At 45.8% G+C, this 25790-nt stretch overlaps 2 protein-coding genes and 2 non-coding genes across 5 annotated transcripts in view; all 4 read right to left on the bottom strand.

Moving 5' to 3' along the window:
* Positions 1–4456, bottom strand: part of NCKAP5L (NCK associated protein 5 like) — a 46296-nt gene extending 41840 nt beyond the window's left edge. The window contains exon 1 of the mRNA XM_028721397.2: positions 4331–4456. The gene's annotated coding sequence lies outside the window, so the exon portion shown is untranslated. The remainder of the gene's footprint in view (positions 1–4330) is intronic.
* A 7565-nt stretch (positions 4457–12021) lies between these two features.
* Positions 12022–23716, bottom strand: KANSL2 (KAT8 regulatory NSL complex subunit 2). 2 transcript variants are annotated; one of them, XM_028721394.2, is made up of 10 exons: positions 23589–23716; positions 22644–22902; positions 21088–21266; positions 20228–20342; positions 19227–19390; positions 17558–17724; positions 17137–17233; positions 15996–16249; positions 13566–13805; positions 12022–12689 (listed from the first exon to the last, which is right to left on the bottom strand). In XM_028721394.2, exons 2-10 carry the CDS (start codon positions 22892–22894, stop codon positions 12591–12593), a joined length of 1566 nt encoding a protein of 521 aa, XP_028577227.2. In that variant the 5' UTR covers positions 22895–22902; positions 23589–23716; the 3' UTR covers positions 12022–12590. The 2 variants fall into 2 exon arrangements, with proteins under 2 accessions (XP_028577227.2, XP_028577229.2); XM_028721396.2 differs by having other exon boundaries at positions 16098–16249.
* Positions 12843–12979, bottom strand: LOC114593116 (small nucleolar RNA SNORA2/SNORA34 family). The gene has a single exon (XR_003705610.1). It is a non-coding gene; the product is annotated as a small nucleolar RNA SNORA2/SNORA34 family (small nucleolar RNA).
* LOC114593115 (small nucleolar RNA SNORA2/SNORA34 family) lies at positions 16911–17046 on the bottom strand. The gene has a single exon (XR_003705609.1). It is a non-coding gene; the product is annotated as a small nucleolar RNA SNORA2/SNORA34 family (small nucleolar RNA).
* Positions 23717–25790: the final 2074 nt, after the last annotated feature.

Raw genomic sequence — 25790 nt, 5'->3', positions numbered from 1 at the left:
TGACTGCCACCCGAAGCAAGACTCTCTAGAGTGTATTTAGGGTGCTGAGCCCACACCCTAAATAGGCAGGTTGATACAAGTAGAAAAGGTAGACTCCTCTGAAAACGCCCTCAGAATTTGGGTCGTCTGTCCCACATTATGTGAAAAGATCAGGCACCATGTTAGAAGCTTCCTTCTCCAATATTTCCGCAGTAAATGCAAGAAAGGAGAAGTTTAAGCTGACACAGATTCTCTCCAGAGGCACCTCCTGTTCTTTCCATGGACATGTAGCTGTAAAAGATAGCCAATGCCTTTTTGAGTCCTGAAATGGCTATCCTGTTAAGATTTCTCACTACCAGCAACAACATTCACCACCTTGGTCCCCTTCACCATTCCTAAATTATGCTCTTACCAGACACCCCCCCCCCACTGTCCTGCTTCCCCCAGCCAGGTGTTGGAAACCTTTAGCCCTCCAGCTGTTGCTGAACTGTGACTCCCATCATCAGCCTAAGATGATGCTCTACATCATGGCCAGGAAGAACCTGGGGCCCTCCCAATGATATTTGGACTACAAATCCCATCATCCTTGACCACTTGTCATGCTGGCTAGGGCTGATGGGAATTGGAGTCCAACAATATCTGGAGAGTCACAGGTACCCAAGCTTTACTTTAGACTAGTGCTTCCCAATCAGCTAAGTACAGCAGATCCCCTGTTTTTCAAAAGCCAAGCCATGTACCCCCTACTTTTGAAATTTTTTTATACCTCTGAGGTATTTCTCATTATGTGAATGATGCCACAGACCTCCCCCCCCCCCCGGTGGGTTATGCGGACCCTCTGGGATCCAAAGACCACCAGTTGAGAACCTCTGCTTTAGACAGATTTCCTTGTCAGGATTTCCTAGGTACATACAAGTGACAGCCTTACACTTGGGACTGTCTGAAATACCAGCAGCACTAGGCAATGAACAGTGCAGGAGAGAACCCACATAATGCTGGAATATTTTGGATAGGCATATTTTCTCTCTTTTTCCAAACACAGTTTCATAGGGAGACGGCAGCAGGTCAATATCCCAGTGACTTGACTTTTACGCTCAGTGTGGGTTGTGATGGCTCTTGTCTATGCTTATACCCAATGCTCAGTTTGCAAAGGAGCACAGACAGCATGTCTGTATGGGAGGTCAGCACAATACACCCTTTATCAGGAATTCTCCAAGTCCATTCATGCACAACTACATCAACTACATGTACAAACTTACACTCAATAAAAAGTCGGAGTAATTGCTTCTTAAGAGGGAAGGACATGTGAGGGGGAAAGCATTCAATAGTATCTATTTATTATTTTATCGTGAAACACAATAAAGCAAAAAAAAAAAAAAAAAAAAAGAACTAAAACTAGTACAGTAAAATAAGAAAAAACTTAAGACAAAATATCCACAGCTCAGCAAAGTCAGTGCCAAGAATCAGTGGCTGGAAATGTCTGCATAAATAATTAAGTAGGGGCCACCATGGAAAAGACCCTACTTCGAGTTGCCATAAGATGCATTTCCACTAGATGTGGCATAGCTACAAGGTGTGTCACGCAAATGCTCCCGGGGCTGAAAAGGGGTTAGTTTAACCTCTGGTTTGCTAGTAAAACTGAATTACTGTGTCTAAATAGTGTGTCACCAACATGAAAAGTTTGGAAAACTCTGGCCTAGGCAAATGGACTGACTATCTGTATGGAAGGAGGCACTCTCTTAGGTAGCTGGGTTATTCAAGGCCTTATAAGTTAGCAACAAAACCTTAGCAGCTTGTAGATATCATCTCAACAATAGTGCCTTGCATCCTGTTTACTAAACCAGGTTCCATCCCTGAAGTATCTCAGCACCCACAACTTATTTGCTCTTACAACTCATAGGCTGCATTGCAAAGCAGTGCTCCAGCACAAAATTTCTACTGAACTCATGCCAGCTCCCAGAAGACTAAGCATGCAGGTCTGTAGCAGCAAAAACAAGAGATTCTTGTGGCACTTTATGAAAGCTTATGCCACAATCTGTTCAAGTGCGTTCTAGTCAATCAGACGCATGATGTGTTATCTTTAGTTAGCCAGTTGTGTATATGTTTGCCCACTGAAGATTGCGCATCAATGCATCTGATGAAGGGGGCTCCATGCCACAAAAGTACGGATCACCATAAATTTGTCAGTCTTTAAAAGTGCCTCCTTTCCCAGCCTTTCCCAACCTAGTGCTCTGTCAGAGAATGAAGTCCAAAATATTTGGAGGTTGGGAAAAACTGCACTAGATGATTTTACTGTTTTGATAGATCATGCCGCAATGGAAGGCAAAGGACAGTGCAGATCTAGTTAACTCTGGACCCAGTAAAATTGAGAAAAGTCATATTTATCCCGCTTTTATCCCAGGAGGATGAAACTGGCATGCAAGGGTTTTCAACTGCCACATTCTGCATCCATCACCTAAGTCACACAAATATGCAGATCTTGTAGGTTGGTGCATATTTGGAGAAGAAATGGCAAAGTAAGTTGCCTCAAGTTTGTCAGAATCTGTGGCAAGGCTCTGATTGCCACATGTGGATTTCTTTTCCCTTTTGGGGGGGGGGAGGGGAGACTCCTGTGCTTTTAACAGCCATACAATACAGCTAAATACAACAAATAAATCACTCCGTCTTCATGGGAAGAGAGGACTTCACTTGTTGAAAGACAGAAACAGTAGGCAAGAGAAGGTAGGTAATTCAATTTATGTCTCCATAGACCAAGGATATGGGACTATATGACCCTCCTCACATTAAACCCATTTTACAGATAAGGAAAACCAAAGCAGGTGGGCAGGGAAGGGTTTCAATAAGGTGGTAGAGAAAGCAGCAAGGATGCTGTTGGAGGCTACGGAGATGATGATTTCAAGCAGAGCAGTTGCAATGCAGCTTCTTAGAGAGCAGCGCTTCATACAGATGTGCCTGCCGCATCACAACAGCGGGTGGCTAAAGCAGTTGCTCCCCTCCTTCCCAATGTTCCTGCGGCCAGGCTTCCTCCGACCAGAAGTCCTTCATGCAAGGATTCAGCGGGTCCGTTCCAAACATGCGGAAAGGAAGCGCTGGCCGGGGGAGAGAAACGGGTCGGTTCACGCATGCGTAACTAGGGAGCTTTAGGATGAGAAGCGGGGGAGGAGGAGGGGGGGCAGATAACGGGTCGGTAATCCCGGAAGGCGGCACTGTATTCTGCGGGGGGGGGGGGGAGCAGAACTGGCGGCCATTCAGCGCCGCGCCAGCTCGCTCAGAAGTTCCTCCGAGTTAGTTGGGGTTTCTTCCCAAATCGGTGCGCGGGCGCGCATTGCAGGGGGGGGGGGGCTGGGCGCGTTTGATCGGAAGGCAGCGCCCCCGAACTGCGCGGGACCCGCTCCAAGCCTGGCAGTCGCGCCTAGGGGCTGCAGCAGCCCTTGGCCAGAGAGCAGCCGCAGGAGTCAGCTGGCAAAATAAGCCTCCAGGGCTGTGGAAATGAGATGGGACTCATCCACTCCCATCTCCCTTTCCCCACGAAGCAGAACCTCACATGGGTCGGGGAGGAGACGCGCTTTGGCCCAGAAAGAGCTGCAACAACGATGGATTCCCCAAAGAACGTGCTTTTTTTGCAGAGGAAGTTGCAAAATAGGGGGAAATTCCCGACGTCAAGCCGTTTTACTTGCAGGGGTCTCCGTATTGGGACGCCGCGGACGTCTCTCCCAATGCACCGTTGCCCCTAAATCGTTATGTCTTAGTAGCAGGCTCTTTTGAAATCCAGGCGTTCTCATTTACTGTACGCAACCCAAACCTACTTTAGGCTGAAATACTACGCGGGGTTAAGTGCGATTGAAAACAGGTCTGGCTTCTGAGCAGATTGTCTGTTACACAGGATTGCAAACCGCCCTGGCACGTCACGAAAGGAGCGACAGATAAATATCCATCTCCCCCCAGATATCATTGCCCCTGCCTAGCAAAATGGGGTCTTATTATGGGCCGCTGTCCTTCCTCCAGACCCCATTCAACAGACGCCTCTCCAGTACGGAAAGGGTTAAAGCCAGGGCTCTGCAACCAAACCAAGGTTTTTAAAGAGACAGACCCTCGTTCTTGGAAAGGGGCCCGGGGAGGCGCTCTGCACGGCTGTCGGAGGGGAAATTGCGCCTTGCAAGTTATTCCCCCGACACATTCCCCGCCGCGCAGCCAGCTCGGGCTAACGCTACCCAAGGCTGCATTGTGGGGCCTGCGAGGTTTCCCTTAATGCACCCACAAACGGCCTGCAAGAGTTAAAAGTCTTCCGGGGGGGGTGGTGGAAAAGGAAATCCAGATCGGTGCTGCGGGGAAGAAAGGGCTGCTCTGGACTCACCCCGGCGTCAATCGCGGACGATGCTGTCATGCCACAAAAGGGTGCCCTTTGCCGGGACTTGCAGCGAGGCTCTGCCTTCCTCGCCTCCCAAGGCCACTCCAGAAGAAAGTGATGTCATCATGGCTTTAAAACGGTGGGGACTCCTCCCTGCATCCTGACCCGCGGCAGCCAATGGGCGCTTGGTCCAAGCTCGCTTGGCGCCAGATGTTTCTCGTTTCGGAGCGGGGCTCGGGCCTCTGAGCTCAGCTCTCTCCGTGCCGAGTGAGTCGAGTAGCCCCGGGGAAGCAGCAACAGCAGGGCTTGCAACGGTTGCCAAAGGGGGAAAGGCTTGGGCCCGCTTGAGGAGCAAGCCAAGGAAAGAGGTTGTTTTGCTTCCCAGATGGAGCCTGGGCTGGAGCGGGTTCCTGAGATCCTTCCCCACCCGGCAAAAATCGCTCAGATCGCTGGAGATCAGAATGCAGCCCTTGCTCCACTGACCTTAAATGGGGCATGCCAGGGAGGTGGTTTCCCATAAAACCCCATCTGCCCAGGTTTCCTTTGCACCCCATAAACTATTTACTCCTGTGTGAAGTCACTTTTGAACCCACGCTGGTGTTACTATTACTGGGGTAAGTGTTTTGAGTCCAGAACCTTAATGATACATACATACATACATACATACATACATACATACATACATAATTTTATAAACACAAAAATACACAACTTAACTGAACAATTTCCACACACGGTGGTACCTCTGGTTACATACTTAATTCGTCCCAGAGGTCCGTTCTTAACCTGAAACTGTTCTTAACCTGAAGCACCACTTTAGCTAATGGGGCCTCCCGCTGCTGCTGCTGCTGCTGCGCTGCCGCCGCACAATTTCTGTTCTCATCCTGAAGCAAAGTTCTTAACCCGAGGTATTATTTCTGGGTTAGTGGAGTCTCTAACCTGAAGCGTATGTAACCTGAAGCGTATGTATGTATATGTAATATACAGAAAACTGTGGGATGTGAAACACAAGAGCAGTCAAGTACAGCATCCCCAGAGTGGACAGTCAGAACTTCCCGTTTCTCCTGTCTGGGACAGACTTCCTCTGCATGTGACTAGAGGTGGGCGTGGCCTCACCTGTGCAGGTAACAAAAGCGTAGGACTGGCTGCCATCTCTCTCTGACTACATTTGTCGAAGAAGCAATATCTGCTTAGTCCAAGATTCCCTCTTGGCTTGCAGCCAAGAGAGGACAAAGGGACTGTCTCCTTATGGGATAGTTTCCAGGTGTACATTACTTTTCTAAGCTAAGTCTGCCTTCTGGGATCCAATTGTGAACAGAATGTGAGTGAGTAAACTCTTTTTATATTTTTATAGAAGACTGTGTCGCGTCTTATCTTTTATGAGGGACTAAAGGGGAATTACCTTTAAAAACGTATCATTGAGGTTTTAGCGAGCCTGAGCAAACACATTTGCTGTGTAACTTTAAAAAGGGGAATGTTACTCTGCTAAATTGTGGAACTTGTTAACACAAGTTGGACAGAATATAATCAAACAATATATCCTCTCCTGCATCCCTGAACATTCCCACAAAAACCAACAGCAACCCCACCAAAAAAAGCCCAACAACCCAGGACACAGGACTAAAATAGTACAGGTTGGTTGCATATATAAAAAAATATTCAGGCCCTAGGTAAAATATTTCTGTACAGTGGTACCCCGCAAGACGAATGCCTCGCAAGACGGAAAACCCGCAAGACGAAAGGGTTTTCTGTTTTGGAGGCGCTTCGCAAGACGAATTTCCCTATGGGCTTGCATCGCAAGACGAAAGCCCATAGGGAAATGCTGGCGGTCGGGAGCAAAGACTTTCGCCCACAGCCGGTCTTCAGAAGAGGACCTCTTCTGAAGGCCGGCGGGGGGCAAAAGTCTTTGCTCCCCCCGCCTGCCTTCCCCCCGCCTGCCCCGGCGATCTTAAAATGCTGGCGGGCGGGAGCGAAGCGTTCGCTGCTGACCCCCAGCATTTTAAAATCTCCCCGTGTCCCGGGGAGATTTTAAAATGCTGGGGGTCGGGAGCGTTCGCTGCCGACCCCCAGCATTTTAAAATCTCCCCGTGTCCCGGGGAGATTTTAAAATGCTGGGGGTCGGGAGCGAAGCGCTACCGACCCCCAGCATTTTAAAATCTCCCCGTGTCCAGGGGAGGTTTTTAAAATGCTGGGGGTCGGGAGCGAAGCGTTCGTGTCCCGGGGAGATTTAAAAATGCTGGGGGTCGGCAGCGCTTCGCTCCCGACCCCCAGCATTTTAAAACGCTGTTCCGAAGGGGGGGCGGGATCACCTGCCCCAGCCGCCCCACTTCGGAACGCTGTTCCGAAGCGGGGAGGGGGGGCGGGAAGACCTGCCCCAGCCGCCCCACTTCGGAATGCTGTTCCGAAGCGGGGAGGGGGGCGGGAAGACCTGCCCCAGCCGCCCCACTTCGGAACGCTGTTCCGAAGCGGGGAGGGGGGGCGGGGACACCTGCCCCAGCCGCCCCACTTCGGAACGCTGTTCCGAAGCGGGGAGGGGGGCGGGGACACCTGCCCCAGCCGCCCCACTTCGGAACGCTGTTCCGAAGCGGGGAGGGGGGGCGGGAAGACCTGCCCCAGCCGCCCCACTTCGGAACGCTGTTCCGAAGCGGGGAGGGGGGGCGGGGACACCTGCCCCAGCCGCCCCACTTCGGAACGCTGTTCCGAAGCGGGGAGGGGGGGCGGGGACACCTGCCCCAGCCGCCCCACTTCGGAACGCTGTTCCGAAGCGGGGAGGGGGGGCGGGAAGACCTGCCCCAGCCGCCCCACTTCGGAACGCTGTTCCGAAGCGGGGAGGGGGGGCGGGGACACCTGCCCCAGCCGCCCCACTTCGGAACGCTGTTCCGAAGCGGGGAGGGGGGGCGGGGACACCTGCCCCAGCCGCCCCACTTCGGAACGCTGTTCCGAAGTGGGGAGGGGGGGGCGGGAAGACCTGCCCCAGCCGCCCCACTTCGGAATGCTGTTCCGAAGCGGGGAGGGGGGGCGGGAAGACCTGCCCCAGCCGCCCCACTTCGGAACGCTGTTCCGAAGCGGGGCGGGGGGCGGGAACACCTTCTGAAGGCGGGCAGGGGGCGAAAGTCTTTGTCCCCCCTGCCTGCCTTCCCAGGGGCTTTTAAATCGCCCCGGACAGCGGAGAAGTCCTCCGCTCTCCCGGGGCAATTTTAAAATGCCGCCCGCCAGCATTTTAAGATCGCCCGGACAGCGGAGAAGTCCTCCGCTGTCCCAGGGTTTTTTAAAATGCTGGGGGTGGGAAGAAAAGCCCTTGTCCCCCCCCCCCCCAGCCTTCAGAAGAGGTCCGGGGACAGACTGTCCCCGGACCTGGTCTGAAGGCGGTTTCCCTAGGAACGCATTAATTGATTTTCAATGCATTCCTATGGGAAACCGTGCATCGCAAGACGAAAAAACCGCAAGACGAAGAGACTTGCGGAACGAATTAATTTCGTCTTGCGAGGCACCACTGTATTTTGTAATACACCTTAGGCTATGTGTTCTCAGACTTTAGTGTACTATTTGTATACTTGTGTAGCTTATGGAAAAGGGATGCTTCACAGAAGTGAGGAATTGTTTGATGCTGGGTTGGCTACCACAAAGGACAGGACTTCTTAGTGGTAGCACCCTCATGGCATCTCCCACCTCTGGGAGATCTACACCCTAAAGACAACTGCGTGTGCTGGAGATGGAGCCCTTGCACCCTTGAGGGCTTGCCAACTCTGTAGGCTCCCTGCCTGAACACCAAGAAGAGGCACATTTGTGCTGTGAGCAAGAGGGTCCTTTGGGGAGATAGGGGTGGTCAGGTTGGGAATCATCAGAGATATATCCAGAGTATGGAGCCCTAGCCCTTTTGTAAAGCTATGGGTTTGTTTTCTAGATGTGCCTGCAACTGTCTTGGTAACTTGATGGAGGCAACTGAAATGCCCCCAGAGCAATGAAGGCCTCTGCTCAACTCCTCCTGCCTTTCAGTCCCCTCCATCAATGAGGTCAACAGAAGCCTAGCACAAACAGGAGCTGAATACAGCACTGAATCCTTTGTTACATATCCAATGTCCCAGAACAACTCATTCTCTTCTATCAATTGTAGAAAAGTTCATAAATAACTAGCGCTGCCATACTGCCGGATTTCAATGGTGGAACTGACGTTCAGATGAAATTTCTGAAAGTTCGTCCTTTGTCTTGGATCTTACACAAGTCAATTGAAAAATTGTCTTTTGGCATTTTTGTAAAAAAGCTCAACAATTTTTGGGGTTTTCTTTGCTGTCCTTTTTCCTGAACTAAGCTCAGATTTTTATTTCTTTATAATTCACTATGGACATCTGAGATTTGGTGATAATTGCCATATGCAATTGGCAAGGTTCTTAATTTTCTGCTTTCCTCGACAGGGTTGAAGGTATATTGCAAAGCCTTGTTAGTACAGACTTCCATGATGGAAAGGAGGTCATCTCTAACGATAGACTGATATAATTATGAAGGCTTATCTGTTCAGGTAGAAGCAGCCTCGAGTGACCAGCATCATAAACTTTGCTTATGAAAATGAATGCCAGGTCTGCTTTTGCAGATTATGATTCTGTAACCTGAAGATAATTTCCCATTTTAAATGGTTTAAATTTAGAATGCTATTGTTTCTGCTTGTTCTGAATTTTTTTCCTAAATAAGTCTTTTAATATTTTAAATCCCTGACCAAATCACCAAGCTGAGCCTTGACATTAAAGTATATTAAAACTGTTCTAATAGGAAGGCTACAGAACCTGCCCAGTCTACTATTTCTTGTAAATAATATGTTAAAGTCAGTCTGGTAGCTAGGGATGAGGAGAGTGGAGTCATTTGGAGCATTCTGGATTGAAACAATCCTCACTTATTTTTTCTTTTATACATTCTTTCTTTATACCATTTTTTCTTTTATACATTGGTCCACAAGATGGACTAAAGTCAATAGATTTGTGGCTTACAATTCCTTTGTTCTATTCAGCAATAGTTTAAAATGCACTGAGTTAGAATAAATGATTTGCTCCCTCCCCACAACATTCACACATATTTAATCATGTGAAGTTCATAAAATGAGTATACCCTATCAAGGGAAAGGCAAAATGCATAATTATCAAACAATCCCAAGAAGGAAATTGAAAAAGAGAACCAATATAAGGATATGAGCCTTGTAGATACTTCTGACTTTAGCTCGGGTTATTTCCTTAACAGCGAAAGCAACACTTTTGAGTCCCTAAACACTTGCCAATTCTCATACAGTAGTTTAAAACCTGGAGACATACATTCCTATGGAAGGAAAATAAGCAAAATTGTCATGTGCTCAATTATTGGACCTGTTTTCTTCTACCCCTGAAAACTACCACAGTAACACATTTCTCAAGAGGAACATGGCACTGCCCTGCCATATTACTGCAACTGTATGGGATGTATCCTACTGCATTTCCCAATGTGCAATGCATGACCACCCCTTTCCTCTCTCTAGGAAGAGGCACTTCTTGAAGTGACATAGTAAAAGAAAGATGGAGAAAAGAAAGATACAAGTTGGTTGGCATCCATCTGTCTTGAAATACAGTGAAGAGTGCGCCTTCAGGGGTGAAGTCAAACTGTTGGGAGTTATAGCACCTGCTGTGGCTATAGAGACCAATAGAGGCGTGTTTTGTTTGAAAGCATGGGGTGTACAGGAGTACCATTGTCCTATTTTTGTTGATACAGCAATTCTATAGGATTGCAGCTGTAAGGAAGCAAAGCATCACAAAGCCTTGCTCTGTGATTAGTGGAAAGTTTGATTCTCAAGTACACAGGCATTTGTGAAAAGGCAAAGAAATGGTGCTCAGGAAAATTTGTAAAACATATTCCTCTTTGAAGGCAGAGAAATATACATAAGCAAACATAGTTAATACATTTACCAGATATAGGAAGTAAAAAGCTAGAATCTCCCGCAGGACCTTGCTGATCTTCTTTCAGTACCATTCTCTCCAAACTTAGTGCCTGTTTTCAAGAATTGGTGTAATAAAGGGTGAAACATGAAAGTGTGTGTTTCTGCTTGATGTTGCAGGGCTTGGACAGCTCAGGAACACATGATCCACATTCCACAACCCTGAGAGAAGTCATTTATCACAGCAGTTAAATACACACCCCAAATCCAATGCTCTGAACAATCTGTGCTCAAGTCACTTGAGAACATACAAGTTTGTATTTGCCCAAGACTTTATAATTATACGATTACATAGCAAATCACCTCAAGTTATCCCTCTCTTGTACAACATATCTATATAAAAACAGTTCCGAGAACAGAAGTTGCACTCCATCTTCAGGCAATTTAGTCTGACGTATGTAAAAAGGCACCAGGGGACAGGATTTCAGATGTCCATCAAATCTTTCAGATTGGCAACACTGCACCAAGTATGAAGAAGGAAACTATACTTGTCTGCCTGTACTACTGCAAAGCAGTTCCAGCCCAAGCCAAGTTCAGCTTGCTCTCCCACCATCCTACCCATTGCCTAACTACCGAGGTGGCTAAACAATTTTCTTATTGGCTCGAATATATTTCATTTTCTTTTCCTAGTCTCACTGCTCATCTGTAAGAGTATTATTATAGTCAAATTACTTTGTCACCTTTATAGCAGGAAGGTAAACGGCGTTTCCGTGTGCTGTGCTGGTGCTGGCTTGCCAGCTGCAGCTTTGTCACGCTGGCCACGTGACCCGGAAGTGTCTTCGGACAATGCTGGCTCCTGGCCTCTTAAGCGAGATGAGCACGCAACCCTAGAGTCGGACACGACTGGCGCGTACGGGCAGGGGTACCTTTACCTTTTACTTTGTCACCAGTGATAAAGAACTCCATTGTTGAAGCATACGAGATTTGTTGTACAAGTGCTAAAACACATTATCAAGCTTTCTAGACATGTATCCAGCAGTCTGTGTCTGAACTGTTCATATATAAAATTAAGTTTTGCCATGTCCTGAAAAATGTCCACCTGCAATTTACTTTTGATTAGGCAGCTTCCGTTGAAGTTGTGCTAATCTTTCCACCACCGCCAAGGTGACCCACTTAACATGCAAGTTGTCTGTTCAAAGTCTAGAGACATCTTTCTAACGTTACATGACAAGCATTAGCACCAACATTATAATGAAGAGGACCAACGGTTCATAGTTCCCTGCAAACATGGATAACAAAGAAGGAGTCCAAGTTTACTTCTTCTTTTTTAGGACAGCCCCCGTTTCAGCTTGGACACTGACTTCTGTTTTGACACAACTCCATAAAAGATGCAAGTAAGTGCCTCTCATTTACTCTCCCCCTTTTCTTTTGGGATGATTTTTGGAAGAGCCAGACAAACATAAGGAATCAGTTAAAATTATAGAATTTACTACAAGATGGAATGATGGCCACCAAGATGGACAGCTTTGGAAGGGGATTAGATAAATGCACGGAAAATAAAGCTATCAATGGCTGCTAATCATTATAGCTACGTACTTACCTCCCATATCAGAGACTGTATGCCTCTGGATACCCGTTGCTGGGGATCATGCATAAGAGAGGGCTATTATACCCGTCCTGATTCTAGGCTACTCATAGGCACTTGGTAAGCCACTGTGAAAACAGTATTTTGGACTAGGTGGGCCTTTGGTCTGATCCAGTACAGCTCTTCTCATGTACCAATCAAAGTCATAGTTGTAAAAGCAAGTTATAAACATTATCCAGTGTCTTTATTATACTACATGGGATATGTACACAAGTTAAAGCTACAGGTGGATATTTGATTACAGACTTAAATGCCAGAAAGAAAGAAAAAGAAGGAATAGCTGTGCAGCATTGACACCATCAAACATCACCAGGCAAGTGCACAGTTCAAAAACCTCTTTAGCATGGACAAGCCCATGACTTAAAACATATTCCCAATAATCCAGTTACAAAATGTTTTCCAAGCCATCCCCTTTTATTATGAATTTAGGACTACGAATATAAACTAGGTGTGGCTCCTCAGTGTTTCTATTCATTAAACATTGAGAGTCTCTCATGCCTTATTGGAAGAATTATTAAAAACCAACCAACCCTAAAAGGCTATCAACTGAACAAGATCTGAAGGCCACTAGAAAAGCACCCAAAATCTGCCAGCCATGTGGCCTTCCAGAAAGAGATTTCACTAATCTAGAAATATTTAATATGGAGATGGAGGAACACACAGAACCAGGAGTCCAAGAGTAGCAGATGCTTCATCGTTTGGGGGGGGATTGCCATCTGTTTTGAGTTTTATCAGCTGATGGAAGCTGGTTCTGAATTCCCATTGGTTGCAGGTTCTTCCTTTTTACCCTCCTCCAGTCCTGGCCCAGTTGTCACAAGATGCTGTATATTCTAGGAGAAACAGAGAGGATAAAATTGACAATCGTATCCTATGATTTTTTTACAGAAACTGGACCTAGTGTATTCCTATGCAAAAGATGCAATACAGCAACTCTAGAATCAGGTCATACCCAGGCCAGAGAAGGTGTTTGCCCCCCCATTGTTTGATGTTACTCCCCAGTGAATTGGCTATTCCATTCAAACATTCAAAACAGCCAACAGACCATGGGGAAAATTTTCCTCTGGGCACCTGCTTGAAACCAATGGCTACTGCAAACCATTAGCCTTCAATTCAAGGCCTGCAGAATGGATCGCTTTTGATTCCTGGTTGGTAAGACAATTAAAAGCCTCCATTTCAGAGGGCATGGGAGGAAAACAGTCTCGTCTTGAGAAAGCAGAAGTGAGAGAACAAATATGCGCACAACAAACAGGTATAAGCTGAACTCATGTGAATATATTTTTAAGCAGAATGCAACCAAAAAAGCAAGAAAATATTAAAGAAATAGTAATAACCCAATCACAGTTCTGGAAACTCAAACAAACAGCATCAGCCACCTGCCAGCTCCTAACCCACTTCCCATCCCTGCATTAATGCGCCAGGCCAGCTGTGCAATGTTACACGGCTGGGGGACGGTCCTCTTCCCTCCTCCAACATACAATGAGCAGATGGCTAATCCCCTTGACAAACAAGCACGGGTTGCCTTTTCCTTAGTAGCTAGCCTACGCACGTATTCAGGCTGACTTCAAGAAAATTTTACAGAACAGGCAATCTCATGGGACTTTAGTGGAGGCAAGACCTTTGCCAGCAAACCTTAATGCACTCATTAAAAGGATCTACTGACTCCCATCCAGAACCCCGTGAAGGTTCTTCCAAGCCCAGATCAGTACCTGTGAGGGTAGCTCTTGTAGCAACTCTGAAGCAGGAAATGCAGTTTGTCTGGGGAAAAACCCTCTGCCTGGCGGTGCTGCCTGGTTTAGAAGTCCTTGTTGAGCAAACTCTTCACTCGGTGGCACATTTGTGGGGGTTTCAGCAACACTTTTGTTTAACTGGTTCTCAAGAGAAGTAGAAGGATCAGAGAGCAGAGGAGAAGGGGGGCATTGCATGCCATCCCCAACAACATCCAAGTCCTGTCACAGAGAAAATCAAACAGTTTTGAGATGTGGCTAAACAGGGTGTTTCCAGTCCCCCTCCCTTAACCCATTCCTAATAGTATTTCAGCTTCTTCTGAAGGGAAGCAGGAATCAAACAAAGTCAGCGTGTGCAGAAAGTAAACATGAAAATCAGACTGACATCCTTATTTTATTAAAAGGCATACAGAGTCTGCTTTTTAGCTTAACAGTCACTTTTGTGGGCAGAGAAAGGAGATACTTACAATTCCAGAACAGCCACTTTGATAAAATGAGACAGATCCTAGCTGCCTCTTGATTAAGGTTCTACCTCAAAACAGAATAGTTTCAGAACAAATATATGGACACTTCTATCTAGGGAGATTTTTATTTTAATTGAAACAGCAAAATAATGGCATAAATGCCATCAGGGATGATACAAAGCTGCCTAGGGCTTTGCAGCTGGAATCCAGTGTAACCCAGAAAGCAGCCGGGATTAAGCCCTAACGTTCCTCTTGGAAAAGACATTAAAGGCCCACACAGAAGCTCATTAATACACTCTACTCCCCACAGAAAATGCCCCCATTTGCAACCACATGATAAAGCCACCATCCCAGTGCTTGCACTTCAGAACAAGTTATATATGAGAAACTAATCTGATCAGTGCTCACTGTACCCAATAGACCTTGCTGAACTATGTGGCAGACCTCCAACTCTCTCCCTACAGTGGGATGTATGCTGAATGAATGGGAAGAGGATCCATACAGAAGAGTATGGCCTGATAGGACTCAACAGCCCCCATTACACACATCTCCACAAATGTCCTTATGTTCAGCACAAGCTTGACGCCCTCACTATTTTCAGAACCACTTTCAGAGCTGGCCCTAGAATGAAACTGCTAGTTGATTTTACACTATTATTTTTAGAAGACAGACATTTCAGTCAGCATGCTGTGTCTACAATGTTTTGTTTTTTATAAAGTACATAGATTTAGCAAACACACAGGCCATCCTAGTAATCCAAGGATTATAACCCACACAAACCCTTATGGGATAGAGAAAAAGCTGCTTTAAAAAAAAAAAAGCTTTTAAATACGGATTTTAAAGGTCTGATGTTTTCAAAGGGTTACAAAAGGCCCAATCTAACCTTTTTGTGTTCTAGTCTTTCCCAACAAGATGCCTTTATATGAATCGACAAAATTACTTCACTTAAAATTCAGTCACGGCAAGGAACATGACAACAGGCCATCAGTTCACTGCCCTACACAAATACAAGCGTTTGCTCCAAATACACACTGAGGAACCCATAATTTTGTTCTTAATCTATTTATTTTAAAATATTTATGTGCTGCTTTTCTAGACAAAGCTGAAACTACATATTCCAAAACAGCACACCTCCAAGGAATGTACCACCTCTGCAAGCAGCTGGGAGACCACACATTCCAAGTGTCCCCCCCCCACCCACAAAAAACCACATGCATATACAAAGTCAATGTATCGAAGAAAACTAGGTTTTCCACAGGTGTAAGTGCCTCTATTTAACATGGAGGAAGAAGCATTTGATCATATTACCCCTCCATTCTCTACTTTAGCTCTCCCTTCACTTTTTATAAAAAGAACTTTCAAGTATCTTCATTTTTTCACACCCACTAATCTCTTTACACCCCCCCCTTTGTTCCTCCAGAAAGTCTTCTATTAATCCAAAATGACATTCTTCATGCCCCAACAGCCTCCTTTCTTGCTTCCTATGCCGGGAAGTCTCTCGGTAGCCCTCTAAATGTCTGATAAACACCCACCTCCTCACTTGCTCCATCAGCTTGATCTTGCACCTCTTGAGTTTTCACTCTGTTCCCCTTCAGTTGTTAGTTTAGTCTATTATTTAGACTGCAAACCTGAGAATAGGGTCTGCTTTATTTTAATGTACCAAATTTATTTAAGTCCTCTAGAAATATCGACAGGCATGGCATTAGCAACCTACTTTTTCAAGCGACACACTTTTTCCTGCACCCAAATGTCAGCCCTGTTCACCATGCCCATGGTGCCTGCTTCTCCCAGATAATAATCCATATTTTTTATTGTATCAGAGCTCTCCCCCCTTACTCATTTACATGTAGCTTCAACCCATGTCATTACTGAAGTACTCATACCCAGATTAGAGGTAACTGTGCCTTCTGAAGTGCCATGGGCAGGTGCTGCATTACAATTCACTTACATCACTGAACTCCAGCGGCAAGCTCTCTGTGGGCCGGAGTTCAGCTGCGCTCAAGTACAGATCCATGGAAGCAGCTTCCAGCTCCTCGGGAACAGACAGTACCTGTTCAGGAACATACATCTGAGGTGGTAGCTGGAGATGGAGTGGGCAGCAGGGGTCTTCAGAGAGGCTTACAGGCACTGGCTTGCTGCAGGGTGCTTCTTCTGACCCTTGGCACAGCTTAAATAGAAGCTGATTGGTATCCTGGCAAATATCTAAAGACGCAGTCAAAGGAGACAAGCAAGATTTGCGAAAAGGCAAGGTCAGCCATTCCAGGGCATGAGAACTAAAAGGAAGTGTTAAAAGCAGACTTTTATTAAGTCAGCAGGCCTGTCATTTTGTATGTTTCATTAAAAATAATGAATAATTTGCAGAAGAGTACATAAGATATATAGAATGGCAGGTGACAGCTCCCTATTTATTTCCATTTTCCTTGGAAATACTTCTATTTAGAAGAAAACATCAAGGTGCACAACTGAACTCCATGTGCAGTATCATAGTCTGTACATAAATAATCTAAAGCAGCTTAAATTTACTTTAGGGATACACCACCACATTAAGGGGGAAATGCTGGACTTTAGCCTCAAAGTAAAAACCAGCTTTTAAACTCACGGGGCTTGAATTTTTAGTAGATACCTTTTCTTCTGCATATCACAACTAGTAGTAAGCAGTTAGCAAACCAAAAGCAGCTGAATAATTAATGCAGGAGTAGACCACTAGGATAATATAACACAAAGTCAGCAGCAAATTATGTCTAAATTCAGAATATAAGATTTAAGGATCATCGTGGAATTGGAACTACTCAAGTATCCACACATGTGATTCTGAAGGGATCAGTCTTATTTCAGACAGTGGCCTTATTGTAGTTTGAGGTTTGCTTGTTGCTTCCAACTGAATTGGCTGTTCTAGTCTAAAGCAATTGAACAGCCAACAGACCATAGGAAGACATTTCTTTGGGCGCCTGTTTGAAACCAGTGGCTACAGCAAGCCAGCAGCCTTGATTCAGGGCCAAAACAAAAAAGAAAAAGAAAAACAATTCAATTCAATTCTTCTCTTACTTCCAGAAGTACTAATACAGACAACTGACAGGTTAAAAGGATACGAGTAAGGCAGTGTCTTGTCATTGGAAGAGACTGGTTGGAACATCGAACATCATCCACAAAGGCCAAACACCTCTGGCTAGAACGGGTGGTGTGTGCCTGCAGAGCACAAGATAATTTTGCAGGCTGTTGGTGGAAAAGCTGCTCTTACAGGAATACATTCTTCCATTCAGAAATCAAAAAACACACAATAGAGAATCACCTCAACATCTCTTTCCACATGTATTCGTAATAATGTAAGAGGCTGAGCCGATACAATAATTCTGTGCCCTGTTCAAAACAAATAGTGTCATATCTGAAAATCTTCCAGCATTTCAGAGCCAATTTATACCCCTGCCTTACTTTCAGAGGAAAATCACAAAACCCACAATTTCTAGCTCCACTGTGCCTAGTAGGTACAGAAGCACAGCCTGACTCAAGTACCTGCTGGGCAGCACCCTCAGTGACCAGCATTCTGCGTTCCTTCAACTGCCGGTGTAGAAGAGCTTCCACACCATAACGCTGCCGATATCGCCTCAAGTATTTCAGCCGTTTCAGGTTTTCACGTTCTTTAGCCAGAAGTCCTTCTGGGCCTGTCAGGAGGCTGCTACCTGGAAGACACCAAGGAAGCATCCTCAAGGCGGACTCAAAGCACTACCCTGATTCTTGTAAATCCCAACAGACTAAGCACCTGATACTTTAGTGAACCTCTTTTGAGAAGATTATTTTTCACTTGAGCTCAACACTTCCTTCTTGTTTATAAACCCACATTATATTACATTCAATACAAAATGCACACAAAAACAAATCTGTACTAAACCCATTATCCTGTAAAAATGGATCATCAATGTCTTACTATGAAAACCAATAACATTTCACACAATTTTGAAAAAATTGTCTAGGAAAAGCACCAAGCCACAAGATTATACTCTACAGGACCCTTTCTATATTTCTCTGCTTGCAGATTGTCCCATGGAATGCTTTAAAAGTAAAGGTAAAGGGACCCCTGACCATTAGGTCCAGTTGTGACAGACTCTGGGGTTGCGGCGCTCATCTCGCTTTATTGGCCAAGGGAGCCGGTGTACAGCTTCCGGGTCATGTGGCCAGCATGACTAAGTCGCTTCTGGCGAACCAGAGCAGCACACAGAAAAGCCGTTTACCTTCCCGCCGGAGTGGTACCTATTTATCTACTTGCACTTTGACGTGCTTTCGAACTGCTAGGTTGGCAGGAGCAGGGACCAAGCAATGGGAGCTCACCCCGTCACGGGGATTCGAACCGCCAACCTTCTGATCGGCAAGTCCTAGGCTCTGTGGTTTAACCCACAGCGCCACCCGCGTCACTTATGGAATGCTTTCGGCCACCTTTAAAGAGCAACTGTTTCAAGACAGCTAACTTGTAAAATCTAGTAAAAGAACCTGTGGGATTGATTAGTGGTAGGTGTAAGGAAATCAAGTTTTGAAACTGTGTAGGGAAAGTTACCCAACTGGTGTTATAGTGTAGTCAACTGTAGGAGTATTTAACAAGGGAAAATACTCTTCACCATTTAAACTTCAAGGAATTGTATGCTATTTATTAGTAACTACAGGAGTCCGCATCTCCCTTGATGCTTATATTCCACACATGACTTTGTTCCAAAGTCATGTGTGGAACAAGTCCCACACTTGTGGCCCTGCCAGAAGCCTGTGCAAGAACTTTCACTAGTGCAATGGGGCCTTTGCCCCTTTCCCCTAATTGCCGCTGGGGGTTGGGAGAGCCCCTGGAAGAGCAGGGGAGGCAGGTCGTTTCATCAGGCAAGCAGAAATGTTTGTGCTGACACAGCAACCTGCTGAATTCCTTCCTATGCACTCTCCTACCATTAGGGCCAAATGATGCTCAATACTCCTAACTAGGATTTGGAAACTTCCTAGCTCATTGGAAGATGACTTTTGAAAATAATTTCAGCAGATATAACAAGAAAGTAATAAAAGATCTACAGAAATACTTGTCAAGCATTAAGCATTCTAGCTCTTGGTAAACTGCTTTCAGATTGTCCTAATGAATTTTAGAAGAGCTTTAGCAAAGCTTCTGAGCTGCAACCCAGTGATGCTTATGTACGAGACAATGGCTGTTTACCTATGGCCTCATGTTCCACCTTGCGGCTGTGTAAGTACCGTCGTTTTTTCTCTTTCAGGAGATGTTGAAGTCGTTTGAACTGATCAATATATAGAGACTGCAGCCGGATGAGTTTTTCTCGCATGATCAGTGCCACTTCCTCAGCAGTGTACACACCAGCATGTCTGCAGAAACAGGATCCAATTTAATAAGGAAGCAATCCATGTCACATTTTCTCAAGTCATTAAAAAAGGAAGAGCCAGCTAAAGTAGTGTCAAGTAGCAAAAGGAAGCCATTTAACAGCAAAGCACTGAATCAGGTAGACCTGTGACCTTCAACAGGAATACTTAGAGCAGGATTTTTGTTAACCTTTTAAGAGAGGATGCTAACTTGACAAACTCAACACAAATACCTGGAATGGCTACAATGGGGATCGCTTGGTTCTAAAGTTAAAACCACTTTTTGAGTCATTTTAAGGCTTCATTTGAGCTGCTGTTTGTGATCACAATTAGAGAGGTTAGGGGATAACATTTCTTTCATCACCTGGCCAACGCCTTTAGGATACAGCAAACAACTGCTGTACATTCTGGGGGCTAGCACATAGAAAGGGTGCTTACACACATATATGAATGAATGTATGTGGTGATGCTGGTTTTATATTTTAGTTACAATTTTCTCCACCTTGAGAAAGTTTTAACTTTTGAATGCAGCCTAAATGTATTTTTTAATGAAAGTCTCTGGGGACAAAGGAATTCCCAAAGTCTATTTTCGGACTTCTCAAAAAACAGAACTGACAACTAAGATTGCATTTTGATAGAATGGCTATACTGTATCTGCTCCAGAAGTGCAAGGATTAAAATATCCACCTGTCCTCTAATCATTCTCTTATATGGTACGTCACCCAAAGGCCACCACATTTTTCCTGAAGGTGACATATTGGAATGAAGTTCTCAGCATCTGTTGACAGGAATTCTTAATTCTGATGTGTCAAACAACAGCAATTCACCATTCATACGACTCACTTAAGGGGGTCCTCCTGGTCACTGTCAATGCTATCTGCTTCACTGTCGGGATCTCCTCTCCATGTCTGATCTACAGTAAGAGGTTCTTGCTCTCCATCACTCCAGCTGTCCTCGTCTGAAGGAAGAATAACCCATTTGTTATTTGGAGAAAAGTTTTTTTAAGGATCTAATTCATGTGGGGAACCCTGGAGCATATGATGTGGATGCGTCTTGCATTTAGAAGGGAGGGGAAGAGAGAAGGAAGACCAAAAGGTGGAGGAAGGTGGGGGGAGAAAAGGGATGGTCCTACCAACTAATTCTAGTTTCCATTGTCCAACAGTTCTACATAATCTTCAGAGACCTAGCCTTGATCACAGAAACAAACTGCACGCTACTATAACCAGATTGGGCACTATGCTGCAAGCCAGCCATATAAACATTCTTCCCCTTTCCCAGTACATTAGGCTGCTCATCCTACACCAAAGAACCAAGAGATTTGGGTTTTTGTTAAATCAAAAATTAGTATTCATGACCACATATATAAGGTAGAGCATAATGATAAATCAGAAAACATTGGAAGTTTACCAACTTTATGATTCTGCAAATCTTTTCCCTTCCACAGTTCAGTAAGTTGCCCATCCTGACATTTTGGCCAGCAGGTTATAAAAAGCAGCATTGGGAAGGGCATGTAACAAAAAACAGCATATATAAAACAAGACTGAGTGAAAAATCTAACACCCACTGCTTCCATCTTCTCTCCTGGGTGGCTTTTACTTTTCAATGATAATTACATATACTTTTAAATTAGGATGTAACAGACCCTAGCCTTCACACCCTATTTTAATGACCAGATCAATGCCGTCACCACCTATTCCACTTACCCAGTATTCTGCTAGCCTCGCTGCGGCTACTCTCTGAAGTCTGGGAGCCCAGCTCTGTCTTGGCATAGGAGCTCAGCTGACAGAGAAGGGACTCCCGCACAGGACTAGGGTTGGACTTCTTCATCTGAGCCTGCAGTGCCAGGGCATTTCTACGAGCATGTTCAGCACAAAACGATACCCTAGATGGGGAGACAAAAGAGAAACCAACCTTTCGTGGCTCCCAAATACAAGCATTTTCTAAAGTAGTACTGTTAATAAAACAATAAGCAGTATGTTTTCATTTTGTTTATAGTGTAGAAATTAACACAAAACCAGTTGATGGCAGCCTAGATTCTGAAATTGAGCAAATCATTTACAACAGTTGCAACCATTGCTGGACCAGAATAGCTTGTAACTGCATTACTTCTATGCAGTGTATGTGGGGCTCTCTTTGCAGTTGTCTCTCAAAAACTGTAAATTATGCAGAATGCTGCAGCAGGACTACTAACAGGAGTGAGAGCCTACCGCAATTTTATTAAAGATCTGCACCAGCTACAGATTTTTTTACTGGGCCAAGTTCAAGGCTTTACTATTAGTATATAAAGCCCTTAACTGATTAGGACTACTTTACTTGAAGGATTTCCAATGCCCATATGCGCCTACTTGACCTACTTGACAATTTTGATCTGTGGAACTTGCACTTCTACAAGTGCCATGTAATGTTCGTTCTGAGTCTACTAGGAGTCAGTGTAACAGTGCAGTAGCTTTGGAATTCCCTGTGTATTAACATTAGGAAAGCACTCTTGCTATGCTATTTGATGCCAGTTTAAAACTTTTTGATTTCAGCAAGCCTACCCACTGAGCCTAGGGCTTGCTGATCCGAAGGTTGGCAGTTTGAATCCCCGTGACGGGGTGAGCTCCTGTTGCTCGGTCTCAACTCCTGCCAACCTAGCAGTTCAAAAGCATATCAAAGTGCAAGTAGAAGGTAAACAGCGTTTCCGTGCACTGCTCTGGATTCGCCAGAAGTGGCTTAGTCATGCTGGCCACATGACTCAGAAAAACTGTCTGCGGACAAACGTCAGCTCCCTCGGCCAGTAATGTGAGATGAGCGCTGCAACCCCAGAGTCATTTGTGACTGGACTTAACTGTCAGGGGTCCTTTACCTTTACCTTTTTTTTTACCCAGACACGTAATTTAGTTACCTATATTTTTGTTTTTAATATTTGTTGATCTAGTATTATTGATAAGCGTACTTTTTAAGGTTTTACATAAAGCACTTAGAGGGAGATTTTTATTAAGCAGTTTATAATTTTTTTCTAATAAAATAAGCACTCCATGGCAGTTTGTTTTTGCTATGCATACAGGTAACCAGCCACTTCAAAAATTGATCTGGATATGCCACCTAACAAAGGCATGCCCAAAGCAAGGACTCATGCAGTAACACAACAGGCACCCTCATTTGAGGAATACTTGGTACATCTCACAACTTGTGCAGGTTTAAGTTATGTGATTTCAACTGTACATGGATGAAGCCTGGCCAGCTCTCCACAGATAATCTGAACATACGTAACACATACCCATCCTTTTTCTCAGGTTTGGGAGCTGCGCTTGGACACCTCTTCCCATTCTTAGTGGAAATGTAGCTGCACTGCTTGAAAGGCGCATTCCTGTCTTCAAGAATGTGCTTTATGCAGAACTCGTGTCCTTCCAAACGAGGCTGGGAGCACGGCCGGTGAGCAAAGGCACATGACAAGGCCTCTTGGGGCCTTGGCACAGGGGTGAGTCGTCCCCGACTTGAAGGCAACACGTGGATGCGAATTCTGTTCATGCCAGCGTCTGCAAGGAGCAAGTTATTAATCTCTGCAGCACCAATGACACAGAGGGTGTGAATATATAACCATAAGAACGCGGGGGGGGGGGGGACGACGACGACGACCTGTTAAATCTATCAGTTTCCAGGCACAAGATTTCAACCTTGGCCTTCCTCAGCTTTATCGAATTACGAAAAAAAAAAATATCCAAACCCCATCCAAGCTGATCCAAGTTTTGGGAGAGGAAAGCAACGTAATGGGGTCTCGCCCCCCACCCCTCCCATTATGGCCCTTTTCCTTCTTTTTAGTTATTAGGCCAGACTTCTTGATTACCCGTGTCTTGCCTTTTGGTTAAATTAAAATATACATAGCAGGTAGTGGAGTGTGTTGGCGGGGGGGGGGGGGTGGAGAGAGAGACAGCCGTTGTAGAAAATAGAAATGGGGAAATAAGAGAGTTATTATTTATTCTGGTAAGGCGCGCGCCCCCACACTTGCTTAGCTCCCCTGTGGGAAGAGCTGCCCGACCTCCCACCCGCGGTCGCAGCCGCCCTCAGCAGCAGGGAATCCCTGCCCTTCGGCTCTCGTCTCCAAACCACCCGAGCCCCACGGCACACGCCTGGCCGACGAAACGCCCTTCCTATGTGGAGCAGTTTGCTCACAAGAAGCGGGAGGAAAGGGAATAAAAACGAGACATAAAAAACAACGCCTCACCTTGGTCATTCCCGCCGCCGCCGCCGCCATCTTAACTTCGCCTCGCGCTTCACCAACTCCTCCCGCTCGCCATCGCAAGCCAACCCGAACGGGAGGCGGAGAGCGGGGACAGGATTGGTCGAAAGGTGCGTCACTCGAGTGAAAAAGCCCGCCTCTCTCCCTCTGCTCTCCCCTACACGCCCAACGGCGCGCAGCCGGTGGGAGGGACCCCACAAATTTATTGGCTGTAGCTGCTGCCGTTCACGGGCGTGAGCATTCCGCCACGCAAGAGGGCGGGGCTTGAAGTTAGATGCTGAATGCCTGACGTCGCGCAGCGTTCAGGCTGGGGAGGAGCGGACCCAACATGGCGCCCTCAGACACAACCCCCATCAGTCGCAGCCAGCCTGGCCAAGGGATGCTTTTGTTGCATATTTATCCCACGTTTCCTCTAAGGAATGGGCATGTGGGATGAGTTTTAATGGGCAGGAGAGGATATAAAGGTAAAGGGACCCCTGACCGTTAGGTCCAGTCATGACCGACTCTGGGATTGTGGTGCTCATCTCGCTTTTCTGGCCAAGGGAGCCGGCGTTTGTCCGCAGACAGTTTTTCCAGGTCATGTGGCCAGCATGACTAAGCTGCTCCTGGCAAAACCAGGGCAGCACACGGAAACGTGTTTACCTTCCCGCCGGAGCGGTACTTGCACTTTGTGCTTTTGAACTGCTAAGTTGCCAGGAGCCGGGACCGAGTAATGGGAGCTCACCCCATCACGGGGATTCGAACCCCCGACCTTCTGATCGGCAAGCCCTAGGCTCTGTGGTTTAAACCACAGCGCCACCCGCGTCCCTAGGAGAGGATATACTGATTGCAATTTATCCCTCCAGATGCCCACGCTGCGTGAGTTGAAGTGTTTTTCAAAACTCCATCGTTGGTGGCAAAAGTCAAAGCCTAGTGATGAAATAAGCTGACTTCTGTTTCTTATCCCGGTTAATAAAGAATCAGGCAACTATTTGAGAAGTTTAAAAAGATTTACCTACTTTATAATCATTAATTCACAGTACCAGTAAAATCTATCCAGACAAAATATATTATATGAAAGAGGATATTGATGCTATAAATATGAAATTAAAGGTAAAGGTAAAGGTACCCCTGCCTGTACGGGCCAGTCTTGACAGACTCTAGGGTTGTGCGCCCATCTCACTCAAGAGGCCGGGGGCCAGCGCTGTCCGGAGACACTTCCGGGTCACATGGCCAGCGTGACATCACTGCTCTGGCGAGCCAGAGCCGCACACGGAAACACCGTTTACCTTCCCGCTAGTAAGCGGTCCCTATTTATCTACTTGCACCCGGGAGTGCTTTCGAACTGCTAGGTTGGCAGGCGCTGGGACTGAGCAACGGGAGCGCACCCCGCCGCGGGGATTCGAACCGCCGACCTTTCGATCAGCAAGCCCTAGGTGCTGAGGCTTTTACCCACAGCGCCACCCGTGTCCCAAATATGAAATTGGGAACTGCTAAATATGTGTTATGATGAAATTCAGATTGGAAGGTGTCGAGGAAATCTTTTAGCAATGTAAATATACCAGGGAATAAGAAGGGGGGGAAATCTTTTATTTTTTGTGTTTTCATTGTTAAGTTTTTATGTTGTGTTAAATGTAATGTCTTTATTTTGTGTGTGCTATAAGAGAAAGCCAAAAACATTTTTTTGGAAAAAAATAAATATATTTGCATTACAACCAGCTTCAGGCATGTTATACTAAAGCTGGAGCAAGCAGAGGGATACCTGCATCCAGCCAGGTCAAAGGAAGTGAGGAACAGGAAAGACTATTGCTCTTTCTTCTCCAGGTGAAGAGGGGAAATGACATCACAGAGTCTCCTCTCTACCAATTGTATTTCAATGGTCTGAGCATTGGCCTATCAGCAATCCAGCTCTGTGGAATTAGCCCCTCCTCAAGCTAACTAGCTAGAATATGCATTTGTTAGGTTTGGGTGCTAATCTCTCACAGGTCTTACATAGTTCTCCACATGCTGGGAGTTAAGAGGACACCCGCATTAGCTACCTCTGTATTATGGGACTAAAGCCCATTTTCACCAGATATGTGGAATATGACCCTCAAGTGGCAGGTGTGTGGGCGAAACTTTGAATTTATCACAAAACAAAACAAAAACCTCAACAACTTTGGTCTGTTCCAGGCGCTAGCAGGGGCTGCTACATTGCTGGGTATTGGT

Source organism: Podarcis muralis, chromosome 2, assembly GCF_964188315.1.
Source record: "Podarcis muralis chromosome 2, rPodMur119.hap1.1, whole genome shotgun sequence".
In the NCBI taxonomy this organism is placed as follows: domain Eukaryota; kingdom Metazoa; phylum Chordata; class Lepidosauria; order Squamata; family Lacertidae; genus Podarcis; species Podarcis muralis.
The sequence above is the reverse complement of the archived record's forward strand: the minus strand, read 5'-3'. Positions and strand labels throughout refer to the sequence as shown.

What these genes read in the sequence shown, in the direction of transcription:
- KANSL2 (XM_028721394.2), bottom strand. Translation starts at nt 22,894, where the DNA reads ATGAACAGAATTCGCATCCACGTGTTGCCTTCAAGTCGGGGACGACTC. An exon ending in CTGAGGGTGCTGCCCAGCAG is followed by an intron (nt 17,234 to 17,557) that starts GTACTTGAGTCA and finishes TGTGCTCTGCAG; the next exon opens with GCACACACCACCCGTTCTAG. An exon ending in TGCCGCTGGAGTTCAGTGAT is followed by an intron (nt 13,806 to 15,995) that starts GTAAGTGAATTG and finishes TCTCTGTGACAG; the next exon opens with GACTTGGATGTTGTTGGGGA.